This window comes from Aotus nancymaae, unplaced genomic scaffold (assembly GCF_030222135.1).
Source record: "Aotus nancymaae isolate 86718 unplaced genomic scaffold, 86718_ANA_hifiasm-v0.15.2.pri h1tg000040l, whole genome shotgun sequence".
NCBI lineage: Eukaryota > Metazoa > Chordata > Mammalia > Primates > Aotidae > Aotus > Aotus nancymaae.
The window spans coordinates 126,590,780-126,617,418 of NW_026988454.1; the positions used below are offsets into that span (position 1 = coordinate 126,590,780).

The window sequence follows — 26,639 nt, forward strand, 5'->3', positions numbered from 1 at the left end:
CCAGCGCCCCGGGGTTCTGGGCGAGGGGCGGGGCCTGCAGCAGAGGCGGGGAAGGGGCAGAGCGCCCACTACAGGCCCCCGCCACGGGGAATCAGGACCCCGTTCACCTTCCTGAACCAAGACAAGAATTGGGAGGGGTGGGGCTGCGGCTGACACATTCCTACTGCTCAATTCCAGCTGCAGAAACGCTTTCCCCCCGCACAAGCTTTGTCCACATCCCATCCCACCCTGTCCCTACCCGGCTCCCTAGTCGCCTTCCCAGAACCTCCAACCTCACCACCCCGGAGGTCAGCAAAGCCTTTTCCGGTTGTCTTCTGGTCACTGGTTTTTCGTCCTTAGCATTCAATCAACAATTTCTAAAAGCCTAACTATATGTTAAGGTTATGTTGGAGGACATCTAAGCAAAACCACAGGAAAAAAAGACAGGGCCCTGCCTTCAAAGACAGTGAAAAATTTACATACATAATATATGTATATATGTAGTCTATATAAATATATATATAATGTCTGTATATGCAGATTGATTGTGTGATAACCGAAGCAACTACAAAATAGAGCAAACAACATTCTTTATGAACCTTCGCAGACCTGAACGTACATGCTTTGTTCAATACAATGTCTTTCTCCCCTTGTTTCTATGTGGTTGTTACATATTTTTCCCTTTAAATATATATACACAGTTATTCTGATTTTATAGGTAAATACATGGCTAGTGTAGAGAACTAGGAAAATTCAGTAAAGTATACACAAAAGAATAAAAATCATAACACCAACATCAGGAGCTAAGGAAAGACAAGACCATCTTAAAAACATGGACTTTGGCTTTCAACAGACCTAGACTTGAATGAGCTACTTACTGGCTAAGTAACCATCCATGGACTTAACCTGCCTTCCTGAGCCTCAGTTTCTCCATCTATTAAATGCAGGAAATGATAGTATCTATCACATAAGGGCTGGGTAAAATACATCTTTAGCCCAGGGCACATATAAAAGTGCTCAAAGGCCAGGCATGGTCTCTAATACCAGCACCTAGGGAGGCCAGGCAGTCGGATCACTTAAGCTCAGGAATTCTGGACCAGCCTGGGCAACATAGCAAGACCCCTGCTTCTACAAAAAAATACACAATTTAGCCAGGCTTGGTGGTGCCCGCCTGTAGTCTCAACTACTTGGGAGGCTGAGGTAGGAGGATCACTGGAGGTCAAGGCTGCAGTAAGCCAAGATCGCACCAGTGCACTCCAGTGTGGGCAACAGAGAGAGACCCTGTCTCAAAAAAAAGAAAAGAAAAGAAAAGAAAGTGCTCAGGCTGGGCGTGGTGGCTCACACCTGCACTTTGGGAGGCTGAGGTGGGCGGATCACAAGATCAGGAGTTCAAGACCAGCCTGGCCTACATAGTGAAACCCTGTCTCTACTAAAAATAAAATATTAAAAATAAAAATTAGCCAAGTGTTGTGGCACATGCCTGTAGTCCCAGCTACTCAGGAGGCTGAGATGGGAGAATTGTTTGAACATGGGAGGCAGAGGTTGCAATGAGCTGAAACCATGGCATTGCACTCCAGCCTGGGGTGACAGAGTGAAACTTCATCTCAAAAAAAAAAAAAAAAAGAAAGTGCTCAAAAATCTTGGTGATTATTATGATTTCTGTTAATCTCTGCATTTTCCTCCTTCTGAACATACTCCTTTACACAACTGGATAATGTTTGCACAATTTTGTATACATTTTTTTACTTAGCATTACAATGTTAGTATTTTCTTTTCTTTTCTTTTCTTTTTTAATAGAGACAGGGTTTCACCATGTAGGTCAGGATGGTCTTGATCTCTTGACCTTGTGATCCACTCACCTTGGCTTCCCAAAGTGCTGGGATTACAGGCATGAGCCACCACATCTGGCCTAATATTTTTTTGGAGATGGAGTCTCACTCCGTTGCCCAAGCTGGAGTGCTAGAGTGCAGTGGTACAATCTCAGCTCACTGAAACTTCCACTTCCCAGGTTCAAGTGATTCTCCTGTCTCAACCTCTGGAGTACCTGAGATTACAGGTATGTACCACCACACCCAGCTAATTGTTGTATTTTTAGTAGAGACAGGGTTTCACCATGTTGGCCAGGCTGGTCTCGAACTCCTGACCTCAAGTGATCCACCTGCCTCAGCCTCCCAAAGTGCTGGGATTACAGGCATGAGCCACTGAGCCCGGCCCTCCACCCTTTTACTATTAAAAACAACCCTACTGGCCAGGGTGCATTTTTGTATCACTGGAACCAAATGGGTTTTTCCCATTTTGAGGGTCTCCTGGCTGTTCCTCTAGCTGTTCATCTACATTCCACACCCCAGGGATGTAAAGGTGAGAAGAAGGGGGTCATATTACATGCCGCCATGTGCCAGGCACTTCCGACGGGGTTTCACATACATTGTCTTAATCCTGACTTCAGGAAGTAGGAGCCATTATCCACCTAAGGTAAATCAGGAAAGTGAGGTTCAGGGAGCTTCACTTTCAATAATGTGTCTCAGGTCATGTAGCTAGTAAATGCTGAGTTTTAAAGCCAGTTTGGTCTGGACTGAAACTGTGCTTCAGGCTGGGCACAGTGGCTCACACCTGTAACCTCAACACTTTCGGAGGCTTGCTGGAACCCAGGACTTTGAGACCTCAGAGGCTGAGGGGGAGAATTGCTTGAGCTCAGGAGGTGGAGGCTGCAGTGAGCCAAGATGGCACCACTGCATTTCAGCCTAAGTGACAGAGTAAGGCCTTGTCTCAAAAAACGAAATTAAATTAAATTAAAAGCTGTGCTTGGTCAGTCGCAGTGGCTTACACCTGTAATCCCAGCACTTTGAGAGGCCAAGGCCGGCGAATCATGAAGTCAGGAGATCGAGACCATCCTGGCCAATACAGTGAAACCCCATCTCTACTAAAAATACAAAAAAAATTAGCTGGGCATGGTGGCGCCTGTAGTCCCAGCTGCTTGGGAGGCTGAGGCAAGAGAATCACTTGAACTTGAGAGGCGGAGGTTGCAGTGAGCTGAGATCATGCCACTGCACTTCAGTCTGGCGACACAGACCAAGACTCCATCTCAAATAATAATAATAATAAAAGAATGCTGTGCTTGAGGCAAACCAATTTGTGCCTCTCAGTGGAGCTGTCTTGTCTACCACCTCGTGGGATGGAGAGGGGAAGGGAAGGGGCCTCTGGCTACCATGACCAGTCCTTCAGGAAAAGCTGCTCTGTTCCCATGCCTGAACAAACTCAGACACCTGTGCCTTTCCCAGCTTGCTGAGGCCCCCACTCCGCCTGAGGCTCACAAGACCTCTTCATTCTCAGCCAGGACTAGCGACTGCTCATGCACACACGTGGCCTTGGGTAGGGGGCAGCGTGAGTGGAAACCTTAACGAAAGGGGAGTCTGATGCTGGAATTGCAGATAATTGAGGTAGAAAGGAAAGGGGAGAGAGACATGTAGGAAGGGCCTCCTAAGGGCCGGTGAGTCACTCCTGCAGGCAGCCCCGTGGTGTGAGGGCAGGGGGAGGGTGCCAGAGTGACAGCACACACACCTTGGCCTGCCGGGGGTGCAGAGCTGTCAGCCCCAGGGAACTGGGCCTGCCCTGGATTTCCCCGTGGAAACTAAAGGAAGGTTGAGGGGTGGAAGGCTAGGACCCCCATCCCTGGAGTCTGACACAGCTAGACACCTGGGCCTGGGTGAGCCAAAGGCAAGGCCTGACTATGGTGAGGCAGAGAGGCCCGGAGAAGACAGAATGCAAGCAGGCACTCACGCTGTAGGTGCCTCTCTTGCCTCAGACTCATCCAGATACTGCCCAGGAGCTCAGGACACAAGGGCAGCTGCCCTTACCCACCGCTTATGTGGCATATGGGAATATACAGTGTAAATATATTCTTATAATTGTATACAATAATGTTTATATATCTGCAACACATATAAGTGTGTATTAATTCAACCCTCACAACTCTTTAAATTATCCTTAGTTGACAGATAAGATGAAAGGCAGAATAATAGTTGGAACAGTCAGCGAGTTTGCCTCACTAATAACTTGTACAGCTAAAAGTGTACCACAGTCCACACTCTTAACCATGATGCAACACGATTCTCACACACACACACACACACACACACACACACACACACTCAAAAGGCCACCAGGTACTTGTCCATCTTCCTTATCAGGACCCATCCCCCCAGCAGATTGGCCACAGCTGCGCCTCTGCCCACGGTCTGCCCTGTGGGATACAGGTGGGTCACGTGAGGTCAGGGCCCCTTTTATAGCCCCATTACCACAGCTGGTTTTGTCTTCTGCCACCCACACCAGCTGTCTCACTCACCATGGAGAAGATCCTGATCCTCCTGCTCGTTGCCCTCTCAGTGGCCTATGCGGCTCCCGACCCCCGGGGGATTATTATATACCTGGTAAGAGGGTCTTCAGAAGGGGGCCTCCTGAGTCCCCAGGTGGAGATGTCATAAGCGTGGACCTTGACCTCTGATGTCCCCACCTGGACTGGCAGGGGCTGGGAGGAGTGGCATCTCACATCCCTCAGTTTACTGCCATGTCCTGTCCTGTGCCTCTTTCTGGGGGCCACAGGAAAGGCTGATCAGCTCCTCTCCAGCTCCAACTGGAGCATGCTCAGAGCAGCAGCTCAGCCTTGCTATGAGGGAGCTTTATAAAAATCCAGAGCCCTGGGCTTCCATCCTGGGAAAATGCTTTGCCAATCATTCCAGCTTCTGTGCGTCCGACACAGTTCGGGATGCTCGGTCATGGCTAGGAAAGCCCTTCCAGAACATCCACACAATTAAAAGGTTCTGAACTCTCTTAACTCAGGGCCATGGGTGGACCTGGAGGTCCAGGACCCTTGGAGATTATAAGTCAGATCTGTTGGGGGAGGAAGGAGTCTTGCAGAGAGATGCAATTTTTGCAATCTCCTCAAAGGAGTGTGGGACCCAGAGACGCTTGGAGAGCCTGTCTAGGGGCCTCATGTTCACATTCCAGATGGGAACACTGAGGCTTGGGAGGCAGTGACTTGCCCAGTTACACAGGGAGTTGGTAGTACAGCGGTACTAGAACCTGGGGGTCCTGACCCCCTCCCTGTGCAGGGCTGCGTCTCTGTCACCGCATCCCCACTTCTCACATGAGTGGGGGACACAGAAGCCACCAAACTCAGAGGTTGGATTCCTTCACACACATCTCCACCAAGGGAGACACTGTCAGCATAGTGGGTGGCGGGTGCGGGTCTGAGTGGAGAAGGGACCTGAAGGAGTGGGTCCTGGGCTGACCAGCTGCCCCTGGCAGGAAGAAGGTGAGCTCTGCCTGAATAGTGCCCAGTGTAAGAGCAAATGCTGCCACCATACGAGCGCGTTGGGCCTGGCCCGCTGCGCAGCCCTGGCCAGCGAGAACAGCGAGTGCTCTCCCCAGGTGGGTGCCTGAAGACTTGGCGTGGGTGGGGGAGAATGGGGAGGAGGGCCCTGAATGCTCGTGAGTGGGGTCAGGGAAGGGGGTCAGCCTGGACACTGAATGTTGAGGAGGCAAGAGGGAGGTCGACAGGTGTCGAAGCACTTTCCCATCCCATCATCTCTCTTAACCCTCCCAAGTGACCAGTGAGATGGGTGAGGCTGGGGATTTGTTATCCCCATTTCATGGCTGGGTAAATAGAGGCTCCCCAGAGAGATCAAGCTAGTAACAGCAAGTGAGCCAGAGCAGAGGTCAGAACTGGGGTCTCCAGGGCCCACGGCACCCCTGGGGAGGCAGGTGGGAGAGGCATTCTCCAAAAACACAGGCTGGCCTACTGGTTCTCTAGGTCAGGCAGGGGGCAAGTGATGTCCAAAGTATCCCCCCATTGCCTTGACTCCACTGGCTGTGTCTCTGCAGACGCTCTATGGGATTTACTACAAGTGTCCCTGTGAGCGTGGCCTGACCTGTGAGGCAGACAAGACCATCACGGGTACCATCACCAACACCAACTTTGGCGTCTGCCACGACATTGGACGCTCCAAGCAGTGAGACCGCCCACCCACTCCCACGCCTAACCCAGTGTGCTGCAGGCCTCAAGGTGCAGGGGCATCTTTCCCCTGCTCCAGGGCCTCTCCTGGGCTGGCCACCTCCTTGACCAGCACCTCTGTTTTCTGATTGGGCTTGACAATTAAAGGCCTCCTGCAAACATTTCCCAGTCTCCTGCATATTCTTTCATTCTGAGTCAGCATCTTCCCTGAAGTTGCATCACGCCTTTGGCACACCAGGGCAGGCTTCAGGCAGGTCAGAAGAAGCAGGGATGGTCTGGGGTCGGAGAGGATGCGGCCAAACAGATTGAAGACTGGAGACAAAGCTGTGAAGGAGGCCCAGCCAGCCTGGGAAGCTCTTCATTTCTGGGGAGCAGTCACACCTACCTGGGATGCCCTCCTTGTCCCTCTGGTTCTCAAAGAGACAAGCGGGCACACACACACACACACACACACACATATACACACACACACCCTTGTGGGTAAGTTTTAATGGCCCATGTTCGTCACACTGCATGAGAGCTTACCAGTCCCCTGTCCTGGGCTCTCACCTCTTTTCTGGACATAATTCTCAAATGTGACAGCTAGTTGACATAACTCATGTGTTAAGGGGTCAGACCACTCGCAATTGCTGTGAGCTTACTTTGTTGAGATTCACTGGGGGTGGCTGGCAAAATATTACCGAAAATAGTAAAGATATATTAGGGAAAGTTGCAGATTAGTCTCAAACCTTCCGACTAGCCGTTCTATTAAGTTAGGGAGGGAGAGAGCAGGTCAAAGGCCTCACCCCACACCGGCTTGTCTCCACTCTGTTTACTCAGGTTAATTTTGTGCTGGGTGGCTCTCCCTGGGGGGAAGATCAAAAGGGAATTACCTGTTAATAGCATTTACTCTGGGCCCCAGAACCTAAAGCTTTTGTCAGTCGTAAAACCACTCTTTTAACCATGTTAATTATCCACAAGTGTGTTAACTTAGAACCTCTGTTGTAAAATCTTAAAGGAATAAATGTGTGGACAGACAGAGGGTCTGGTTGGACTGGATGCATTTCGCCCTCTGAAAGCAGCTAACGGGCATCCCTAGCCCACTGAAACTCTGCAATAGTGTGAGAGTGCATGCATTCATCCATCATTGAGTCAGGGTCTGCAGGTCAGGCTTCTGCAGATGATGTCCCACGTCCCAGGTGGTGACCCTGACGTGATCGAGGGCACATTATCTGTGCCAGCAAATGCTCACAAGGATCGCAGGAGGGAGATTTTCATATCTCCACTTTATAGATAAACCAAACTTTATAGACCAAGTTTCAGAGAGGTTAAGGAACTTGCCCAATGTCACATAATCAGAAAATGCTGGCACTGTACCATCTAACTCCACTGCCTCCCTTCTAATGATTCCTTTTTCTTTTCTTTTTGAGATGGATTCTCACCCTGTTGCCCAGGCTGGAGTGCAGTGGCACAATTTCGGTTCACTGCAAACTCCACCTCCCAGGTTCAAGCAATTCTCCTGCCACAGCCTCCCCTAGTAGCTGGGATTACAGGCACCGGCACCACGCCCGGCTAGTTTTTGTGTTTTTTTTTTTTTTTTTTTTTTTTTTTTTGAGGCGGAGTTTCGCTCTTGTTACCCAGGCTGGAGTGCAATGGCGCGATCTCGGCTCACCGCAACCTCCGCCTCCTGGGTTCAGGCAATTCTCCTGCCTCAGCCTCCTGAGTAGCTGGGATTACAGGCATGCACCACCATGCCCAGCTAATTTTTTGTATTAGTAGAGACGGGGTTTCACCATGTTGACCAGGATGGTCTCGATCTCTTGACCTCGTGATCCACCCGCCTCGGCCTCCCAAAGTGCTGGGATTACAGGCTTGAGCCACCGCGCCCGGCGTTTTTGTGTTTTTAATAGAGATGGGGTTTCATCATGTTGGCCAGGCTGGTCTTGAACTCCTGACCACAGGTGATCCGCCCGCCTTGGCCCCCAAAGTGATGGGATTACAGGCATAAACCACCGCACCCAGCCCATACCCTCTTCTTATCTTTCTCTTCATGTCTCAGTGCCTAGAACTGGGTTATCTGACTACCTCTAGCTGCAAGGGATGCTGGGAAAGCAAAGGGAATAAGATCCCTCTCTTGGGGCCAGGCACTTTGATGCCCAAACAATATTGGGTTTCAGTTGGCAAGGAAGGGGGCAGGGAAGGGGGCAAGGGCTACCATGAAACCAGGCTGTGGTGTCTGCCACATATGAATTATGTGCTCAACAAGAGGAGCCTTCAATGCCTTAACCCAGGAGAGGTCTCAGGCCCTGAGGCAGGGCTAAGTCATGCTCCTTGGTGGCACATTCAGTCCCGGAGATCCGCGTTCACGTCCTCCTCAGGTGTCCACTGAATGACCATACTGTGGCTGGCACCATGTTTTAGACTGTGGGGTGGGGGAGCATAAGGAAAATGTCCCTGGTCTCCAAAAGTGAGCAGGGAGTTAGGTTTTGGGCTCTGCAGGAGCAAGTGACCAAGACCCCAAACATTATATAGCTTGCATTTTATTCCCATCAGCCAGTGCTGCTGAAGACTCTCAATTTCTGCTGCTTTTCAGGATCACTGGCCTGCACAGCAGAGGCACAGTCTAACCACAGCTCAAAGAACCAGACAGTCCCAACTCACAATGGTTTGACTGACAATTTTTCAACTTTATGACGGTGTGAAAGCGATATGCATTCAGTAAACATCAACAAATTGCATGAGATATTCAACACTGTCTTCTAAAATAGGCTTTGTGTTGGGCTGAGTGTGGTGGCCCACACCTGTAATCTCAGCACTTTGAGAGGCCGAGGTGGGCAGATCACCTGAGGTTGGGAGTTTGAGACCAGCCTGACCAACATGGAGAAATCCCGTCTTTACTAAAAATACAAAATTAGCTGGGTGTGGTGGCACATGTCTGTAATCACAGCTACTCAAGAGGCTGAGGCAGGAGAATCTTTTGAACCCGGGTGGCGAAGGTTGCAGTGGGTCAAGATGGAGCCATTAAAACTCCATCTCAGAAAAAAAAAAAAAAAGGTTTTGTGTTATTTTGCCCAGCTAATGTAGGCATTCTGACTGAGCACATTAAGGTAGGCTAAGCTAAGCTATGATGTTCAGTAGGTTAGATATATTAAATGCATTTTTTTTTTTTTGAGACAGGGTCTCACTCTGTCACCAAGGCTGGAATGCAGTGGCATGATCATGGCTTACTACAGCCTTGACCTCCTGGGCTCAAGCAATCCTCCCACCTCAGTCCCCTAAGTAGCTGGAACTGCAGGCGTGTGCCACCATGCCTGCATGATTTTTGTATTTTTAGTGGAGATGGGGTTTCACCATGATGCCCAGGCTGATCCTCACCTCAGCCTTCCAAAGTGCTGGGATTACAGGCATGAGCCACCACACCTGCCCATTAAATGTATTTTCAACTTAAGATATTTTCGACTTAACCAATGTGTTTATCAGGATGTAGCCCCATCGTAAGTCAAGGAGCATCTGTACTTTACTCCCTACAAATCTCTCTGGATTCTGACAACAGCAGCCTCTACCAATGACCACTTTTCCCATAGGGGCAGCGGAATCACCATGGGTTATGAAGGGGTCTAGAAAATGCCACCGTGGCATAAAAATTATTTTGAGCAGAAGGCATTTGAGAATGAGCCTTTTTCTTTCTTGCTTGCTGGAAAGCAGTGGTGCGATCATGACTTACTGCAGCCTCGACCTCCTGGTGCTCAAGTGATCCTCTCGCCTCAGCCTCCCAAGGCCAGGACTACAGGTGCATGCCACCTCCTGGCTGCTCTTTTGTTGCTGTTGTTGTTGTTGTTTGTTTGTTTTAGACACAGGGTTTCACCATGCTGCCCAGGCTGGATGAGAACAGGCTCTTTTCTGAACTGTATCTGCCTAAATGCAGAGCCCTGCAAAAGAGCTCCATTGTTATAAATCCTCTTCCCAGGAGTTTCTCAAAACCAGGGAAAATGAACTCATTGTTGAAGAGGAGAAAAGTCAGCACCACACCTAAACAGTCAGGTCAGCCAGGTGTGGTGGCTCACGCCTATAATCCCAGCACTTTGGGAGGCTGAGGTGGGCAGATCACGAGATCAGGGGTTCGCGACCAGGCTGACCAACATGGTGAAACCCCGTCTCGACTTAAAAATACAAAAATTAGCCAGGCTTGATGGCACACCCCCATAATCCCAGCTATTTGGGAGGCTGAGTCAGGAGAATCACTTGAACCTGGGAGGCAGAGGTTGTTGTGAGCCGAGATTGTGCCATTGCACTCCAGCCTGGGTGACAGAGTAAGACTCTGTCTCAAAACAAAACACAAAACAGGTCACGAAACTATCAAATCTCCCATCTTTTCTCTTAAGGGCCCATTGATCTTTCCTAAAAATTACTTTCCTGTGATTGCCCTTTCTCCTCCTCCCCTTCTTCTATTGAGATGGTACATAATCCTCAAATTCTAACTTCCTCCTAGAGTCACACTTTTACGTGAACTCCCCTACATTCTGAATAAAAATCTGTTGTTTCTCTTTTATCAGTTTAATTCTCAGGCCTTCAAGTACTGAACCTAAGAGGATAGAGGAAAAGTTTTTCCTCCCCCAACACTTGGAACCAGTTTAATCATATCAGCAACTTATCTTCCCCTCAACTCCCTTTCTTTTTTGTTTTCTCCATATGAGGCTAAAAATGTTTATGAAAAAATATTAACAAGTTTGTTTTAAAGCATTTTATGTTCCTGGATGAAAATATTCAATATTGGAAAGAAACTAAAATTTCAGCTGGGCACAGTGGCTCATGCCTGTGATCTCAGCACTTTGAGAGGCCAAAGCAGGATTGCTTGAGGCCAGAGGTTCAAGACCAGCCTGGGCAACATGGTGAGACGTCCCCATCTCCACAAAAATCTTAAAAATTAGTTAGGCGTGGTAGCACACACCTGTGGTCCCAGTTACTCTGGAGGCTGAGATGGGAAAATCACTTGAGCACAGAAGGATGAGGCTGCAGTGAGCTGAGATGGAGCCACTGCACTCCAGCCTGAGCGACAGAGTGAACAAAACAAAATAAAATCATAAAATTTCCGCAAATTAATTTTTTTTTTAGACAGGGTCTTGCTTTGTTGCCCAGGCTGGAGTACAGTGGAGCAATCTCAGCTCACTGCAAGCTCTGCTTTCTGGGTTCAAGTGATTCTCCTACCTCAGCTCCCCTAGTAGCTGGAACTATGGGCTACTATGTACCACCATGCCCAGCTAATTTTTATATTTTTAGTAGAGACAGCATTTCACCGTGTTGGCCAGGCTGGTCTCGAACTCCTGACCTCAGTGCTGGGAGTACAGGCGTGAACCACCATGCTGGCCCAGAAGCTTTTCAGTACATAGTCCCATTTGTTTATTTTTGCTTTCGTTGCCTGTGCTTTTGGTGTCTTATCCAAAAAATCATTGTCAAGACCAATGTCGTGTAATAGTTCCCCTGTATTTTCCTCTCAGAGTTTTACAGTTTCAGGTCTTACATTTAGGTCTTCAATCCATTTTGAGTTTATTTTTGTGCGTGCTATAAGATAAGGGTCCAATTCCATTCTTTAGCATGTGAATATTCAGTTTTCCCAACACCATTTATTGAAAAGACTATCCTTTCCCCATGGTGTCTTCTTGGTGCCCTTGTTGAAACTTAGTTGACTGTACAGGCTTGGGTTTATTTCTGGGCTTTGTATTCTCCCCTTCCTGTTTTAACTTCTTAGACATTGGGTATCCTTGGAGGCTGAGTGTCCAGCCTGCCACCTCGCCTTCTGTGGTCATTTCATAGGTTTTCTCTGAATGGGGAGAGCTCATGTAACACGATGGAAATCTGGTTATCTGTTTGATACATTTAGTACAGGACAGCATATTCTACCAAGATATGGTTCACGTCATTTTGCTGTGGCTTACAAGGGGGTGTTCTAAGTACAACCATAGCTTGCCTCCGAACTCCCGAGCCCTTGCATCCTAAGCCCAACATCCTGGAGGGCACGTTTGGCTCAGTTCTGGTGGCTGAATGTGGAACCTTAGGTCCAAAATCTGAATTAACTTCAAAATGTAACCTGAATATAACAGGCACTACACACAAACAGGCAAGCTAGCATCTAACTCGAAAAGCCTCACACACGCAGTGGGACTTCCTAAAACTCCACTTGACTCATTCTCTCCCCAACCCCACACCGCAGTTGCTGCTCCAGTCTTTCTTTCTCACTTTCCTAGGCTCTCCTTCCTTCCTTTCTTCCCTTCTCGTCCCCCTCTTCTCTTGCCTCTCAAAAGATTCAGACTCAGCACTTTCCAGCTGTGTGACCTTGAACAAGTTGCTCAACCCCTCTTTCCCTACCTGTAAAACAGAGAGGATAACAGGACAGACCGCACAGGTTTGTTGTAGGATGCAATGAGGTCATGTGTGCAAGGCCCCTGGCATCTAGGAAGTGCTCAATAAACACCGTCAATTCTTTATACACATGGATGTTTTGTGTTCCTTCTTTCACATTTCTGAAATTTAAGGTCATGGAACTGAAATATCAGGTATAATCTGGGCTTTCAGGGGGTAGATTACAGACTGGGCTGAAGACAGAAAGGGGTTGGGGTGGGAAGGGAGCTTTGGTCTCCTTTGGGGGACTTTCATTCATGCCCCAACTGGGGAAAGACCCCAAGCCCAACAGTGTCCCTTCCTGCTTCCTCCCTCATTTCACCTCCCACCCGCCAGAAACCTGTACCATGCCCACCCCAGCCCAGCCCACCCAGGCCCCAACTCTATGGGCTGCAAATATTGAAAGCTCTTTATTTCAATGATGGTGCAACACTCCTTCCTCCTTCCCCCCACTCAGGATGGAGGCTCCGGGGAACAAGGCGGGACCCAGAGCTCTGGGTAGGGAGGAGAGCAGGCGGAAGAGGAGGAGGCAGTAAGAAAGAGGGAGCACTAGAAGAACATTCTGTGGGCCAACGTCTTCTTTTCAATTTTCTGACAAAAGCCATAGGTGATGCTAAGCCATTTCTCATTCTTAGGATATACACAAGTCAGGTTCCGCTGGCAGGGACACTCTCTATATTGGCCAAAGTATGCCTGGGAAAGACAGGACTTTGACCTTGACCTTGGAGGCAGCTCTTCCCTTAGCTCCTAAACCCAGCCCAGCCCAACTCCAGGACCCATGCGCTTGCCCACAGCCAGGAGCCGGGGATAAAGGATAGCTTGCCAGCTGCTCAGAGTGGTGCCTCTGGCTGCCTTCTCTAGGCTGGCACCTGGATTGCTCAGTGCCCTCCCAACTCCAGTCTTTGTCACCCTGCCTGCCACTGACCCATCTGGCTGTCCTAAGTCCATGAACACACCATGGTGGGGCCTCTGAGTCTTGTCTTTAAATCCTTCTATGGGCAAATCAACTCCCTCCCCCACACACCCAGCTCAGAGGCTGCCTCTGCCCATCCTCCACCAGGAACACCCAGGCCACAGCAGAACTACTGGGCTGGATGAAGACGGGGTCTGGGGCAGAGGCCGGACCTAGCTGTGCCCATTTACTGTACTACTTTCGGGGTTTGCTGAGAGGACCCCTGGAGAATGAGAACCCATATTAGAGAGTGAAGCATCGTCTTCCCGCCCCCGTCCAAGATTCCAAGCCCCTAGGGTGGGCTCCCATATTGGTTCCGTCCGCAGGCTCCCCCAGAAGGCGTGGAGGTGCAGTCCCAAGGGAGAATTCCAGGCTCCAGGGCATTTCTGCCTACCTAGGCTTCTTCCCTCCCCAGGAATCTGGGCCCGCCCTGGCTCCCCCTTCCCCTGGATCCCCTCTGGCTCTCCCTGGGCGTGGCCGATACCCACCTGCACTTGACAGGAGCTGCCCTCGGATCCCTTCTCCATGCAGTGCGCCTCGCAGGTGTTTGGAGCCTGGCGGCAGCACCCAGACTTGCAATCCTGATTCCGGTGGCAAAACTCCTTGAGGTCCTGCAGGGAGGGACACAGCCTCGCCTGGCTCCACTGCCCGCCTTCCGCCTAAGCCGCCCATTCCCGGGCTTTCTCCCTACGGGTTTCCACCAACACCTCTGGCTCCTGCCAGGTAGGGCGGTCTCTACCTGGGGGCCGGGGTAAGTCTGTGCAGACAGACGGTGCCTGGAGAGGACTGAACAGTTTTTTAAAAGTTTTCTCTTGGTGCCCTCAATATACATTGCTTCTCATACACAATAGGGTAGTCTAGACTTTCCAGTCTCTCTCTTGCACTTTTCTGCTGCAGAGCCTTCTCTCCCAAAAACTCATACTTACCCTTTCACCTGTGCTTGATGGTCACCTACATGCGTTTCCCCCGCACCCCAGCCTACACACACATCAATGACCTCCACCCAGTATTGGGGCTTAGGACATTAATTAACATTATTGATCACAGCCACGCATAATCTCTCTGTCCGATAATTTCAATAGTCATTCAACAGGCAAATACTGAACAGTGCCAGGCACTGGGAATGCAGCTGGAAACAAGAAAAACAGAAGTCCCTGTCCACCTGCAGCTGATATTCTGGAGCAGCACTGTCCAGCAGAGCTTTCTGCAGTGATGAAAACGTGCTTTTTCTGCTCAGTCCAATAGCCACTAGCCACTACTGAACACTTGAAATGCAGTAGTGCAACTAGGAGCTGAATTTAAATTTTTTTTTTTTTTTAAAGACAGAGTCTCTCTCTGTCGTCCAGGCTGGAGTGCAGTGGCCCAGTCTCAGCTCACTGCAACCTCCACCTCCCAGGTTCAAGTGATTCTCTTTCCTCAGCTTCCTGAGTAGCTGGGATTACAGGTGTGTGCCACCACGCCTGGCTAATTTTTGTATTTTTAATAGAGACAGGTTTTTGCCATGCTGTCCAGGCTGGTCTTGAACTCCTGACCTCAGGTGATCCACTGTCTCGCTTGGCCTCCCAAAGTGCTAGAATTTTTTTTTTTTTTTTTTTTTTTTTTTTTTGGACAAGGTCTCATTCTGTCACCCAGGCTGGAGTGCAGTGGTACAATTATGGCTCACTGTATCCTCAATCTCTGGGTTCCAGCAATCCTCCTGCCTTAGCCTCCCATGTAGCTGGGACCACATGCACACAACACCATGCCCAGCTAATTTTTAATTTTTTTTTGTAGATATATTACAGGCAGGCATGTGTTGGGTAGTAGAGGGCTCTCCCCAACCCACCAAGAATGTCAGGTGATGGTTCAACGATGATCTCATTACCTCTCTAAAAATGATAATTTGGCAGCCAGGCTCCACGGAGAGACAATCTCCTAATGATCCACAGATGTTAACATTAAAGTGTTCATTGAATGCAGGGCAGGGAGAAGCACAAAGGGCTTCCAATAAAATCTCAGGTGTTGGGCGAGTGAGCCAGGAATGCACATTAAGAGAAAAAAATGGAGGAGTATGAACTTCTGGGGGCACACTCCACCGGAAAAGGGAAGAAAGCCTCAGATGGGCATGCGTACAACTTCCTAAACACCCTGAGTGTGCTCATTTCCCAAGGGTAAGGACACTGCACATGCGGGCAGCCCACCCTAAAGGAAGAATCAGGGGTGAGAGGCACATGACACTAGGAGGTGAGCCAGGCTGTAAAGGGCTAGGACCAAAGTTAAACACTGCACTTGTTCTTCAAGTTGCCCACTTGGGACTCTTCCAAGTGTACTTTTCATTCTTTCCTGCTCTAAAGCTATTGAATAAACGTCCGGCCGGGCGCGGTGGCTCATACCTGTAATCCCAGCACTTTGGGAGGCCGAGGCGGGTGGATCACGAGGTCGAGAGATTGAGACCATCCTGGTCAACATGGTGAAACCCCGTCTCTACTAAAAATACAAAAAATTAGCTGGGCATGGTGGCGTGTGCCTGTAATCCCAGCTACTCAGGAGGCTGAGGCAGGAGAATTGCCTGAACCCAGGAGGCGGAGGTTGCGGTGAGCTGAGATTGCACCATTGCACTCCAGCCTGGGTAACAAGAGTGAAACTCCATCTCAATAAATAAATAAATAAATAAATAAATAAATAAACTTCCACTCCTGCTCTGAAATTTGCCTCCGTCTCTTTTTCTGCCTTATGCCCCTCAGTCAAATTCTTCCTTCTGAGGAGGCAAGAACTGAGGTTGCTGCAAATGCATACAGATTCTCTGCCAGTAACTCAGATGCCTTCTACCAGTAACAGAGACAGGTGTCTCGTTTTGTTGCCCAGGTTGGTCTTGAACCCCTGTGCTCAAACAATCCTCCCACCTCGGCCTCCCAAAATGTTGGGATTACAGCCATGAACCACCACACCTGGCCTGAGTTTTAAATTTTGTTGAATTTTAATCAATTTAAATCTAAGTAACTACATGCAGCTAGTATAAACTAAAAATAAAATTTGAAGCCTCCTCCTACCACCAATCTGCAACTATCTGAATGGACTCCCTCCTTGGCCAACGCACTCTAAAATTTAACCTGAAAGACTGGTTCAGACCATGACGGGAAGTGGGGGTTGGACATGCCTCATTAATACCCTCCACCATTAACGTTAACAAAGACCTTAAGTCTGATGAGAAACATGAACAATCTGTTTTCTTTTTCTTTTTCTTTGAGATGGAGTTTTGCTCTTTTTGCCCAGGCAGGAGTGCAGTGGCGCAATCTCGGCTCACAGCAACCTCTGCCTCCCAGGTTCAAGTGATTCTCCTGCCTCAGCCTCCCAAGTAGCTGGAATTACCGGCATGCGCCACCACATCTGGCTAATTTTGTATTTTTAGTAGAGATGGGGTTTCACCATGTCAGTCAGGCTGGTCTTGAACTCAACCTCAGATGATCCACCTGCCTTGGCCTCCCAAAGTGCTGGGATTACAGGTGTGAGCCACTGCCCATGGCCCAGATTTTTTTTTAAGGTACATACTGTGTGATTTCATCATTCAAAGTTCAAAACTATAATAACAGAGGTCAAGAGACAGCTGCCTTTGGTGCTATTGACTAGGAGGAGTAAGAGTGAGCCTTTTGGGGTGCTGAAAATGCCCTATATCTTGTTCTGATGATAGTGATGAGGGGGTCTGCATAGGTTCAAATCTATTAATTTCTATGTAAATTCAAGATTTGGGCACCTAGTAAGGTGTAATTTTTACCATATATATGTTAGATATATAACAGTAAGTAATATTTATATTATATATGTATAATCCTATCTATTATGTATGATTATGTGCTATAAAGAAAATAGGCCAGGCACAGTGGCTCATGCCTGTAATCCCAGCACTTTGAGTGGCTGAGATGGATGGATGATCTGAGGTCAGGAGCTTGAGATCAGCCTGACTAACATGGAGAAACCCCATCTCTACTAAAAATATAAACTTAGGTGGGCATGATGTCATGTACCTGCAATCCCAGCTATTCTGGAGGCTGAGGCAGAAAAATCACTTGAAGCTGAGAGGCAGAGTTTGTAGTGAGCCGATTGTGCCATCGCACTCCAGCCTGGGCACCAAGAGCCAAAAGCGAAACACCTATCTCAAAAAAAAAAAAAAAAGAAAGAAAAAGAAAATAAAGGCTGGGCACAGTGGCTCACCCCTGTAATCCCAGCACTTTTGGAGGCTGAGGCGGGCGGATCACCTGAGGTGAGGAGTTTGAGATCAGCTTGGCCAACATAGTGAAACCCCCTCTCTACTAAAAATACGAAAATTAGCCACCCATGGTGGTACATGCCTGTGGTCCCAGCTACTTGGGAGGCTGAGGCAGGAGAATGGCTTGAACCTGGGAGGCAGAGGTCGCAGGGAGCCCAGATCGTGCCTTTGCACTGCAGCCTGGGTGACAGAGCAAGACTCCATCTCAAACAGAAAAGAAAAGAAAACAAAAGAAAAGAAAAGAAAGAAAGAAGGAGAGAAAGAAGAAAGAAGGAAAGAAAAAGAAAGAAAGAAAAGAGAAAGAAAGAAGAAAGAAAGAAAGAGAAAGAAAGAAAGAAAGAGAAAGAAAGAAAAGCAGGAAAGGAGGATTGGATTGGCCATAGCTGCCTCCCGGCCTCCCTTCTTACACGCTTACCAGTGGCCTCCCCCAGGTGCCCCTCACCTTCCCCATTCTCACTTCCACCTCCCCAGCCTCCTCAGGTCAATTCTTCCCAGAACAGCTAGAGGTGTCTTTTTAAAAAGATAATTCCCACAAAGTCATTCTCTGAATTCAAAGCCATTAAAGGGGTTCTGAATCCACACCTGGCCTGGCCCCAGGGCGTTAGTGCTTGCTGGCCCTCTGCCCGGAGGATCCTGTCCTGTGCTCTTTGCCTGGCTGCCTCCCTCTCCTGCCTCCAGCTGAAGCCTTCCTGGACACCAGCAGAGCAGTCCCCATCACCTGGTTGTACTTTATTCACAACACCTATGTCTCTCTGAAATCATTTTATTTATACATTTAAAAAATCTTTTATCGCCGGGCGTGGTAGCTCATGCCTGTAGTCCCAGCTACTCAGGAGGCTGAGACTGGAGGATCTCTTGAGCCCAGGAGTTCTGGGCTGTAGTGTGCTATGCCAATCTGGTGTCTGCACTAAGCACTAAGTTTGGCATCAATATGGTGACCTCCCAGGATCGGGGGACCACCAGGTTGCCTAAGGAGGGGTGAACCGGCCCAGGTCAGAAACGGAGCAGGTCAAAACTCCCGTGCTGATCAGTAGTGGGATTGTGCCTGTGAACAGCCACTGCACTCCAGCCTGGACAACATAGCGAGACCCTGTCTCTTAAAAAAAAAAAAAGAAACAAAATCATTTATCTCCCCCTGCTAGCACCTCAGCTCTAGGAAACAGATCTGCTCTCATGTTCACTGCTGTATTTCTCAGCCCCTTGGACTAAAGTCCTTACACATTGCAGTACTTGAACTTTGCTCTTCCTTACACTTTGCTATTCCTTGAATATGCCGGCACATTTCCACCGCTAGACCTCTGCCCTAGCTGTTCCCTCCACCTGGAATGTTCTTATTCCAGAGACCTGCCTGCTTTGCCGTTAGGAAGGACCTCCCTTTAGGTCTTTGTTAAAATTTCACATTCTTAGTAAGCTTTTCCCTGAGCACCCCATTTAAAACTGCAAACCCTGGCCAGGCGGAGTGGCTCACGCCTGTAATCCAGCACTTTGGGAGGCCAAGGTGGGTGGATTGCTTGAGGTCAGGAGTTGAGACCAGCCTGACCAACACAGTAGAACCCCTACTCTACTAAAGTACAAAAAAAAAAAAAAAAAGCTGGGCATGGTGGTGGGCACATATAATCCCAGTACTCGGGAGGCTGAGACAGGGGAATTGCTTGAACCCAGGAGGCGGAGGTTGTAGTGAACTGAGATTGCCCCACTGCACTCCAGCCTGGGTGACAAAGCGAGACTTCATCTCAAAACACAAACAAAACACCAGCAAACTCTTCTCCCACCACCACTCCCATAGCCCATTTCTTATTTTCCCTTTCCTTGCATGTTTATCACCTGAGATAAATATTAACATATTTTACTTCTTTGCCTCACACACTAGAATGACAACTCCACAAGGGCAAGGATTTTTATCTTTCTTGCTTATAGCCATATCCCTAAATGTAGAAAAATAATTTACATATAGTAGGTACTCAATAAAATGTGTTGTTTGAGTGAATATCTGTCTCCGTTACCACATGTGCGCATGGGCGGGGCGGGGAGGCTCTCTCACACTCACCTCTGTGGCAGCAGCACCTGGCACTGCCCTGGCACAGCTCCCAGGACCAGGGTGTTTTCTCTTTCCTCCGAGACATCCTCCGCGCAACACTCCCTGCTGCCCCCACTTCTGGACTTCTCCCACACCAGCCTCCATGCCCACTCACCTCCCCAAACAGTACAGGACAGCAGAGGAGGAGGTGACTGCACTCTCCAGCTTTCTTACCAAAAGCTTGTTTGTTGAAGAAAGTGAACCCCTGGTGAGGATGAAGAGAAAGGAGGGGAGAAGGAGCAGCAGCAGCCGCTGGGGTAGCATCATGGCCCACAGGTGGTGGTGGCTTTTCCAAGATCCAGCTAAATCACCTGCACACCGACCGCGTGGGTGTCCTCTGGGCTGTGGAAACACCAGGTAAAACCAGCACCCAACGCTGTCAGAATTTTCCCATCCTGCACAAAGCTCGGGCTAGGCCAATCAGCAAATTCCACCACAAGGTTTAGTTCAGGCAGACTAAGCCAATCCAATCAGGACCAATCTTACAATGTTTGCTAAGAATTGTGGAAGAGAGATGTTTTCTTTCTCTGCAAGGAACAGTATGAATGTACAAGGTGCAGTTAAGAGCCTGGCCTCTGGGGCAGGATTGTCTGGATTTAAGTCTCAGCTTCAACCCTTACTCTAGGAGCCTCAATAACCTGTCTGTGAAACAGGGATAATGATAACACCTACTATGCACCTGTTGTGACAGAAAGATGAGTCAATACAGCTAAGAAACCACTTTGGGCCAGGTGCAGTGATGCATGCTTGTAATCCCAGCACTTTGGGAGGCTGAGGCAGGAGGATCACTTGAGCCCAGGAGCTCGAGACCAGTCAGGGTATTATAGTGAGACCCTGTCTCTATTAAAATAAAAATTAAAATTAAAATTAAAAAAAAGAGAGACCAGGTGAGGTGGCTCATGCCTGTAATCCCAGCACTTTGGGAGGCCGAGGTAGGCAGATCACCTGAGGTCAGGAGTTTGAGGCCAGCCTGACCAACATGGAGAATCCCCATCTCCACTAATAATACAAAAATTAGCTGGGCATGGTGGTGTGTGCCTGTGATCCCAGCTACTCAGGAGTCTGAGGCACGAGAATCACTTGAACCCAGGAGGCAGATGTTGTGTTGAACTGAGATCGAGCCATTGCACTCCAGCCTGGGCAACAAGAGTGAAACTCTGTCTCATTAAAAAAAAAAAAAAAAAAAGGAAATCAAAACGAGAAAAATTACCTGGGCATGGTGGCACACACCTGTAGTCCCAGTTACCTGGGATGCTGACATGGAGGATCCCTTGAGCCCAGGGGCTTGAGGCTGCAGTACTCTGCAATCAAGCCACTGGACTCCAGCCTGGATGACAGAGTGACACCCTGCCTCAAATTATTAAATTAAATAAAAAAGAAAGCACTTTGCACAGTTTCTGGAAAATAGGAAGTACTCAGTAAATCCTACCTGTTATCATTAGATGACACCTGGAACTTTTGTGACTAATGGGAAGGAATTCAGCCTGAGAGCTGCTGGCTCGGCCCTACCTGAGGGCTGCCCGACCTCCAGGCTTCTGTTTCTGATCACCAATAAATCCCCTCCTCACCTAGACCAATTTGGGTTGGGTTTTCAGATACTTGCAGCAGAAGAGTCCTGTCCTCACTGCTACCCCAATGATCATTATGTGACCTAGGGCAAGTCAAGTGGCTTCTCTGGGCCTCAGTTTCTTTGTCCATGCAGTGGAACCGACGATGCCTGAGAGAGCGGAGGCATGGATGCACAGGTCCCCTTCCCACCACAGGCATTTTCGCATTTCTACTGCACACATTCTCACCAGCTCTCTACTGACCTCTACCCTTTTGCTCCCCTCCACCCGCCCGGCAGAACATTCAGATACCTCCACTTAGTCTCTCCCTACACACACCCCTCCGCAGACACCGCAGCATACGCACTCCAGGCACATTCCTCAGTCCGGCCTCTTCCACACAGCCCTCCAGCCCCTGCTCTCCCACACCCTCCCTGCGCCATTCCCTTCTTGCATTTTTCTACCCTGAGCTCCAGTCCAAACCCCATGAGAAGCTCGTTCATGCCTCCAGTCTCCCCTTTTGCCTGCCCCCTAGACTGGTACAATCCCTACCAGGTCCCCTCGCCCAGAAAGTACAGACAGAGGCCAGGGCCAGGAAGTGACTTTAATGTCTCAGGAGCTGGATTTGGAGCAAGTTGGTGGTGCCCAGGGCCTCCGGCCCCAAGGGAGCAGTGACCAGCCTGCATCTTCCTCTAAATCGTATGGCACCGGCGGGAACACATCAAGTCCTCGGATATGCACGTCAAGCCCACTCGTCAAGGGCAGACGATGTTGATGGCTCCCTTGGTCTGCAAGGAGTGGGTATGAGAATTGGGAATCACCAGGATGCAGGAAGGATGGGGACTTCAACTTCTCAGGGACCAGAACCAAGAGTACTAGAGCTGGAGTAAGACAGGCCTGCGCTGCTTCTACAGCTTATAACTGCGTGACTTTCGGTAAGTTAATGAACCTCTCCAGCTCGATTTCCTCATCTGTCAAATGGGGTCAGTAACAATAACCTACCTCATAGGGTTGTTATGAAGACTAAATGAGATAAAGCAGATCAGTGGCCATAATAACAAGACCCTCTAGGCTGGGAGTGGTGGCTCACACCTGTAATCCCAGCACTTTGGGAGACTGAGGCAGGTGGATCACCTGAGGTCAGGATTTCAAGACCAGCCTGGCCAACATGGTAAAACCCCGTCTCTACTAAGAATAAAAAATTAGCTGGGTGTGGTGGCACATGCCTGTAATCGCAGCTACTCCACAGGCTGAGGCAGAGGAATCGCGTGAATCTGGGAGGCAGAGGTTGCAGTGAGCCAAGATCACGCCATTGCACTCCAGCCTGGGCAACAAGAGCAAAACTCCATCTCAAAACAACAACAACAAAACCTTTTAGCCACTTCAGCTGTAGGCCATAGCAGGGGCCCTGCTGCTTCCTTAGGGCATTGGCAACTCCCCACACAGGGACATGGAGGCTGGGCCCATGGTTAGGCCTATCCACCCCAGAAAGGTTTGGGCCCAGGGCCAGGAGAGCAGGAACAGGGGGTACTGAGCGTTCTGCTCCCTGCATTCCTAGCAGCGAGTGACAACCATGCTGGGCTGCACACTGTCCTTGCCAGGACCACGTAATCTTCCCAGCAGCCTGGTGAGGTAGGAACTTTAGCCTCTCCTTGTAGATGAGGAAAGTAAGGCTCAGAGAGCCTGCCTGAGGTTGCAAAGATAGGGTGTCGAAAGTCAGGATTTAAACTCAGGTCCAACTCCAAAGCTGTGGTCCTGCCACTGCAGTGCCATGCTCCTCTCAAGAAATCATGTCAGCTGGGTGCGGTGGCTCACACCTGTAATCCCAGCACTTTGGGAGGCCAAGTCAAGCAGATCACCTGAGGATGGGAGTTCAAGACCAGCCTGAATAACATGGAGAAACACCATCTCTAATTAAAAAAAAAAAAATTAGCTGGGCATGGTGGTGCATGCCTGTAATCTCAGCTACTCTGGAGGCTGAGGCAGGGAAATCGCTTGAACCCAAGAAGTGGAGGTTGCCGTGAGCCAAGATGGTACCATTGCACTCCAGCCTGGGCAACAAGAATGAAACTCTGTCTCAAAAAATCATGTCCCTGTGGCAGGGAGATGGGGACTAGTAAGGGGAAGGTCATTTCCCACTTACCCTGCCTCAGTGATGTGAAAGAAGAGATACTCATTCATTCAACAAGCATTAACTGGCCGGGCGCGGTGGCTCATGCCTGTGATCCCAGCACCTTGGGAGGCCGAGGCAGGTGAATCACCTGAGGTCAGGAGTTTGAGACCAGCTTGGCCAACATGGCAAAAGCCCATATCTACCAAAAATATGAAAATTAGCTGGGCATAGTGGTGCATGCCTGTAATCCCAGCTACTTGGGAAGCTGAGGCACAAGAATTGCTTGAACCAGGGAGACAGAGGTTGCAGTGAACCAAGATCATGCCATTGCACTCTAGCCTGGGTGACAGAGCAGGACTCCATCTCAAAACAAACAAACAAAACCAAGCATTTATTGAGCACCTACTATGTGCAGACACTAAGCTGGGGGTACATACTTCATAGATGAATATGATGCAATCCCTGCCCTTGAAGAGTTCCAACCACTGGGAGAGGCAGAGAAAAAAACGTGGCCATTTAGGGAGATACATGCTTTGCTGAGGATCTGAGCCCAGGATACAGGAGCTCCAAGGAGGGAAGGCTTCTCAGAGGAGGTGGCTGGAGTTGTTTTTCACAATGAGTAGGAGTTTGCCAAGTGGAGAAGGGGAAGGGCACCCCAGGCAGAGGTGAAAAAACAGGTGGGGCCAGGAGTTTTTTTTAACCTCTTCTGCCCACTTCTTTATTTGCCAGAGGAAGCTGCCCCACCCCAGAGCCTCACCTGGGGCAAGCAGATCATGGTTATTCTGGCCCTGGGGGCACAGAAGGCTCCACCCGAATCCAAGTCCATGAGGCAGCAGCCACTGAAGCACTCAGAGTGGTGGAAGCACCTGTCTGTGATTCTCTGTGGGGACAGGCAGGATGTCTGCCAGGCTGGGGACAATCCCTGAGTTGTGTGGGAGAGGAAGGGAGGGTTCCCACCATTGCCAAGGAACCCAGGGGTCCAGGCGAAGTCATGAGGTTGTCGCCCCTGGTCCCTTCCAGCCACCCCACCACACCCGACGCACCCCTCCCTCGGCAGGACCCAGGGAAGCAGAGGAGAGGAGAGAGGGATTAGCACTTTTCCCTCGGCCTCTCCTTTCCTGGACCCCCTTCACCTCCATGAGTCCCACAGGGTGTGTGTACTTTTAAATCCCACTTTGCGGTGCGGGGTTTGGGGGATGAGAATGAGGGGGCTGCGTGCTCGACAGAGAGGGAGATTAAGAGGAGAAGACGGGAGAGTCCTCGTGCCTGAAAGAATCATTGGGCAGTGAGGGGAGGCGGAGGAAGAGGGGGAGAAACCAGAGCTGGCAGGGAGGGTTTGGCTGGGGGCACTTCGGGGAGGGAGGCGAGCCCAGGACAGAGGTCATCGGAAAGGGGCACGGGCGGCGGAGGTGGGGGGAGCGAGGGTGCTGGTCATAGGCCAACTTCTCTCCCCTCCGCGGCCTCCAGGGAAAGTGAAGAGGCTTTTGAACTCCGTCCGAGGATGCCCCAAGCTGCCCTCCTGGGCGGATGCCCCCAGCTCTGGGTGGTTCCGGACCCACCGTCCCTCCGAGGATGCCCGGGCCGCGGGGCCGCCCTCCCAGCTGTCGCAGCGGGCTGGGTGCACTCCCAGCTCACCTTTTTAAAGTGCGGAAGCGCGCTGCAGCACGGCAGCCCCGCCTCCGCCAGGACCCCCGCCAGGATCCCTGCCACCAGCGCCAGGGCTGCGGCCATGGGCCCGGGCGGCAGAGCAGCGGCGGGGCTCAGGGGGCCGCGGGATAAACCCTTTCCCCGGCCACGTGACCCGGCGCCCCAGGCCGCCCCCGCGGAGGAGGGCGTGGAGGGCGAGGGCGCTGTGGTCGTCGGGCCCGAGGGGGCGCTGCGCTCCGGTGGAAGGGAGGGACGGGGGGAAAAGGCGCTCAGGCTCGCACAGGCGGGATTCTAGACGGTAGGGGCCCTAGGGGCCTCCAGACATGTTGCTTCTAAGTAGAAGCTTGAAACTGTAAGATAAAACCCTGTTTTTATTGTATTTATTTATTTTCCAGACGGAGTCTCGCTCTGTCGCCCAGGCTGAGGTGCAGTGGTGCGGTCCTCCTGTCTCAGCTTTCCGAGTATCTGGGACTACAACTGGGCGCCACCACACCCGGCTAATTTTAAAAATTTTTGTAGAGACGGTGGCGGTGGCGGGGGGTGGTCTCCCCATGTTGCTCAGGCTGGTCTCGAACTCCTGGCCTCAAGTGATTGTCCTGCTTCAGCCTCCCAAAGTGCTGGGATTACAGGTGTGAGCCACCGCACCTGGACCCAAATCTTTATTTTTATAAACGGCACAAGGCCGGGCGCGGTGGCTCACGCCTATAATCCCAGCACTTTGGGAGGCCGAGGCGGGTGGATCACGAGGTCAAGAGATCGAGACCATCCTGGTCAACAAGGTGAAACCCCGTCTCTACTAAAAATACAAAAATTAGCTGGGCGTGGTGGCGCGTGCCTGTAATCCCAGCTACTCGGGAGGCTGAGGCAGGAGAATTGCTTGAACCCAGGAGGCGGAGATTGCGGTGAGCTGAGATCGCGCCATTGCACTCCAGTCTGGGTAACAACAGCGAAACTCCACCTCAAAAAATAAATAAATAAATAAATAAAATAACTAAACGGCACAAAACCTATATGATGAAACAAAAAGAGCTTCCTTCCTGATGTTGATTCTCTGTCTGCCCTTGCAGCCTCTGGTCTCCCCTTACCTTAGAGATAATACAGCGTCATCCTCTGGTGCTGCTCACACCCGCTTCTGTAAGAACCAAGAGGTGAGACAAGATGATCTTTAAGTCTTTTTTTTTTTTTTTTTTTTTTTTGAGACGGAGTCTCACTCTATGCCCAGGTTGGAGTGCAGTGGCGTGATCTTGGCTCACTGCAACCTCTACCGCCCAGGTTCAAGCAATTCTCCTGCCTCAGCTTCCCAAGTAGCTGGGATTACAGGCGCCTGCCACGGTGCTTGGCTAATTTTTGTATTTTTAGTAGAGACGGGGTTTCACCATCTTGGCCAAGCTGGTCTTGAACTTCTGACCTCGTGATCCACCCGCCTCGGGTTCCCAAGGTGCTGGGATTACGGGCATGAGCCACTGCGGCCGGCTCTAAATCTTCAATCTCTAGCAGTCTTAATCATTCTATTAATTGCCTCAGGATTTGTCTGAATTGTGTGAGAGTCAAGATGTGGGGGCAAAATGGAGGGGTGGGAAGAGAAGAAAACAGAATAGGGAGGAGGGTTAAGGGAGAGCTGCACAGAACAACAATCTCGGAGCCGGGGGAGGTAGGTCTTCCTCAGAACTTCCCTGTGGATGAAGCTTCCACCTCA

General features: G+C 50.1%; 3 protein-coding genes across 4 annotated transcripts; 1 reads left to right on the forward strand and 2 right to left on the reverse strand.

Annotated features, from left to right (window-relative positions):
- Positions 1–4,287: 4,287 nt before the first annotated feature.
- CLPS (colipase) lies at positions 4,288–6,153 on the forward strand. 2 transcript variants are annotated; one of them, XM_012461547.2, is made up of 3 exons: positions 4,288–4,406; positions 5,284–5,406; positions 5,860–6,153. In XM_012461547.2, the coding sequence occupies exons 1-3, from the start codon at positions 4,323–4,325 to the stop codon at positions 5,989–5,991; spliced, it is 339 nt and encodes a 112-aa protein (XP_012316970.1). In that variant the 5' UTR covers positions 4,288–4,322; the 3' UTR covers positions 5,992–6,153. The 2 variants fall into 2 exon arrangements, with proteins under 2 accessions (XP_012316970.1, XP_012316971.1); XM_012461548.2 differs by lacking the exon at positions 5,284–5,406.
- A 6,657-nt stretch (positions 6,154–12,810) lies between these two features.
- Positions 12,811–20,003, reverse strand: CLPSL1 (colipase like 1). The gene is made up of 3 exons (XM_012461549.2): positions 19,811–20,003; positions 13,805–13,927; positions 12,811–13,057 (listed from the first exon to the last, which is right to left on the reverse strand). Exons 1-3 carry the CDS (start codon positions 19,901–19,903, stop codon positions 12,914–12,916), a joined length of 360 nt encoding a protein of 119 aa, XP_012316972.2. The 5' UTR covers positions 19,904–20,003; the 3' UTR covers positions 12,811–12,913.
- A 1,772-nt stretch (positions 20,004–21,775) lies between these two features.
- Positions 21,776–25,048, reverse strand: CLPSL2 (colipase like 2). The gene is made up of 4 exons (XM_064360446.1): positions 24,932–25,048; positions 24,054–24,176; positions 23,703–23,781; positions 21,776–21,971 (listed from the first exon to the last, which is right to left on the reverse strand). Exons 1-4 carry the CDS (start codon positions 25,025–25,027, stop codon positions 21,796–21,798), a joined length of 474 nt encoding a protein of 157 aa, XP_064216516.1. The 5' UTR covers positions 25,028–25,048; the 3' UTR covers positions 21,776–21,795.
- Between the last annotated feature and the right edge of the window lie 1,591 nt (positions 25,049–26,639).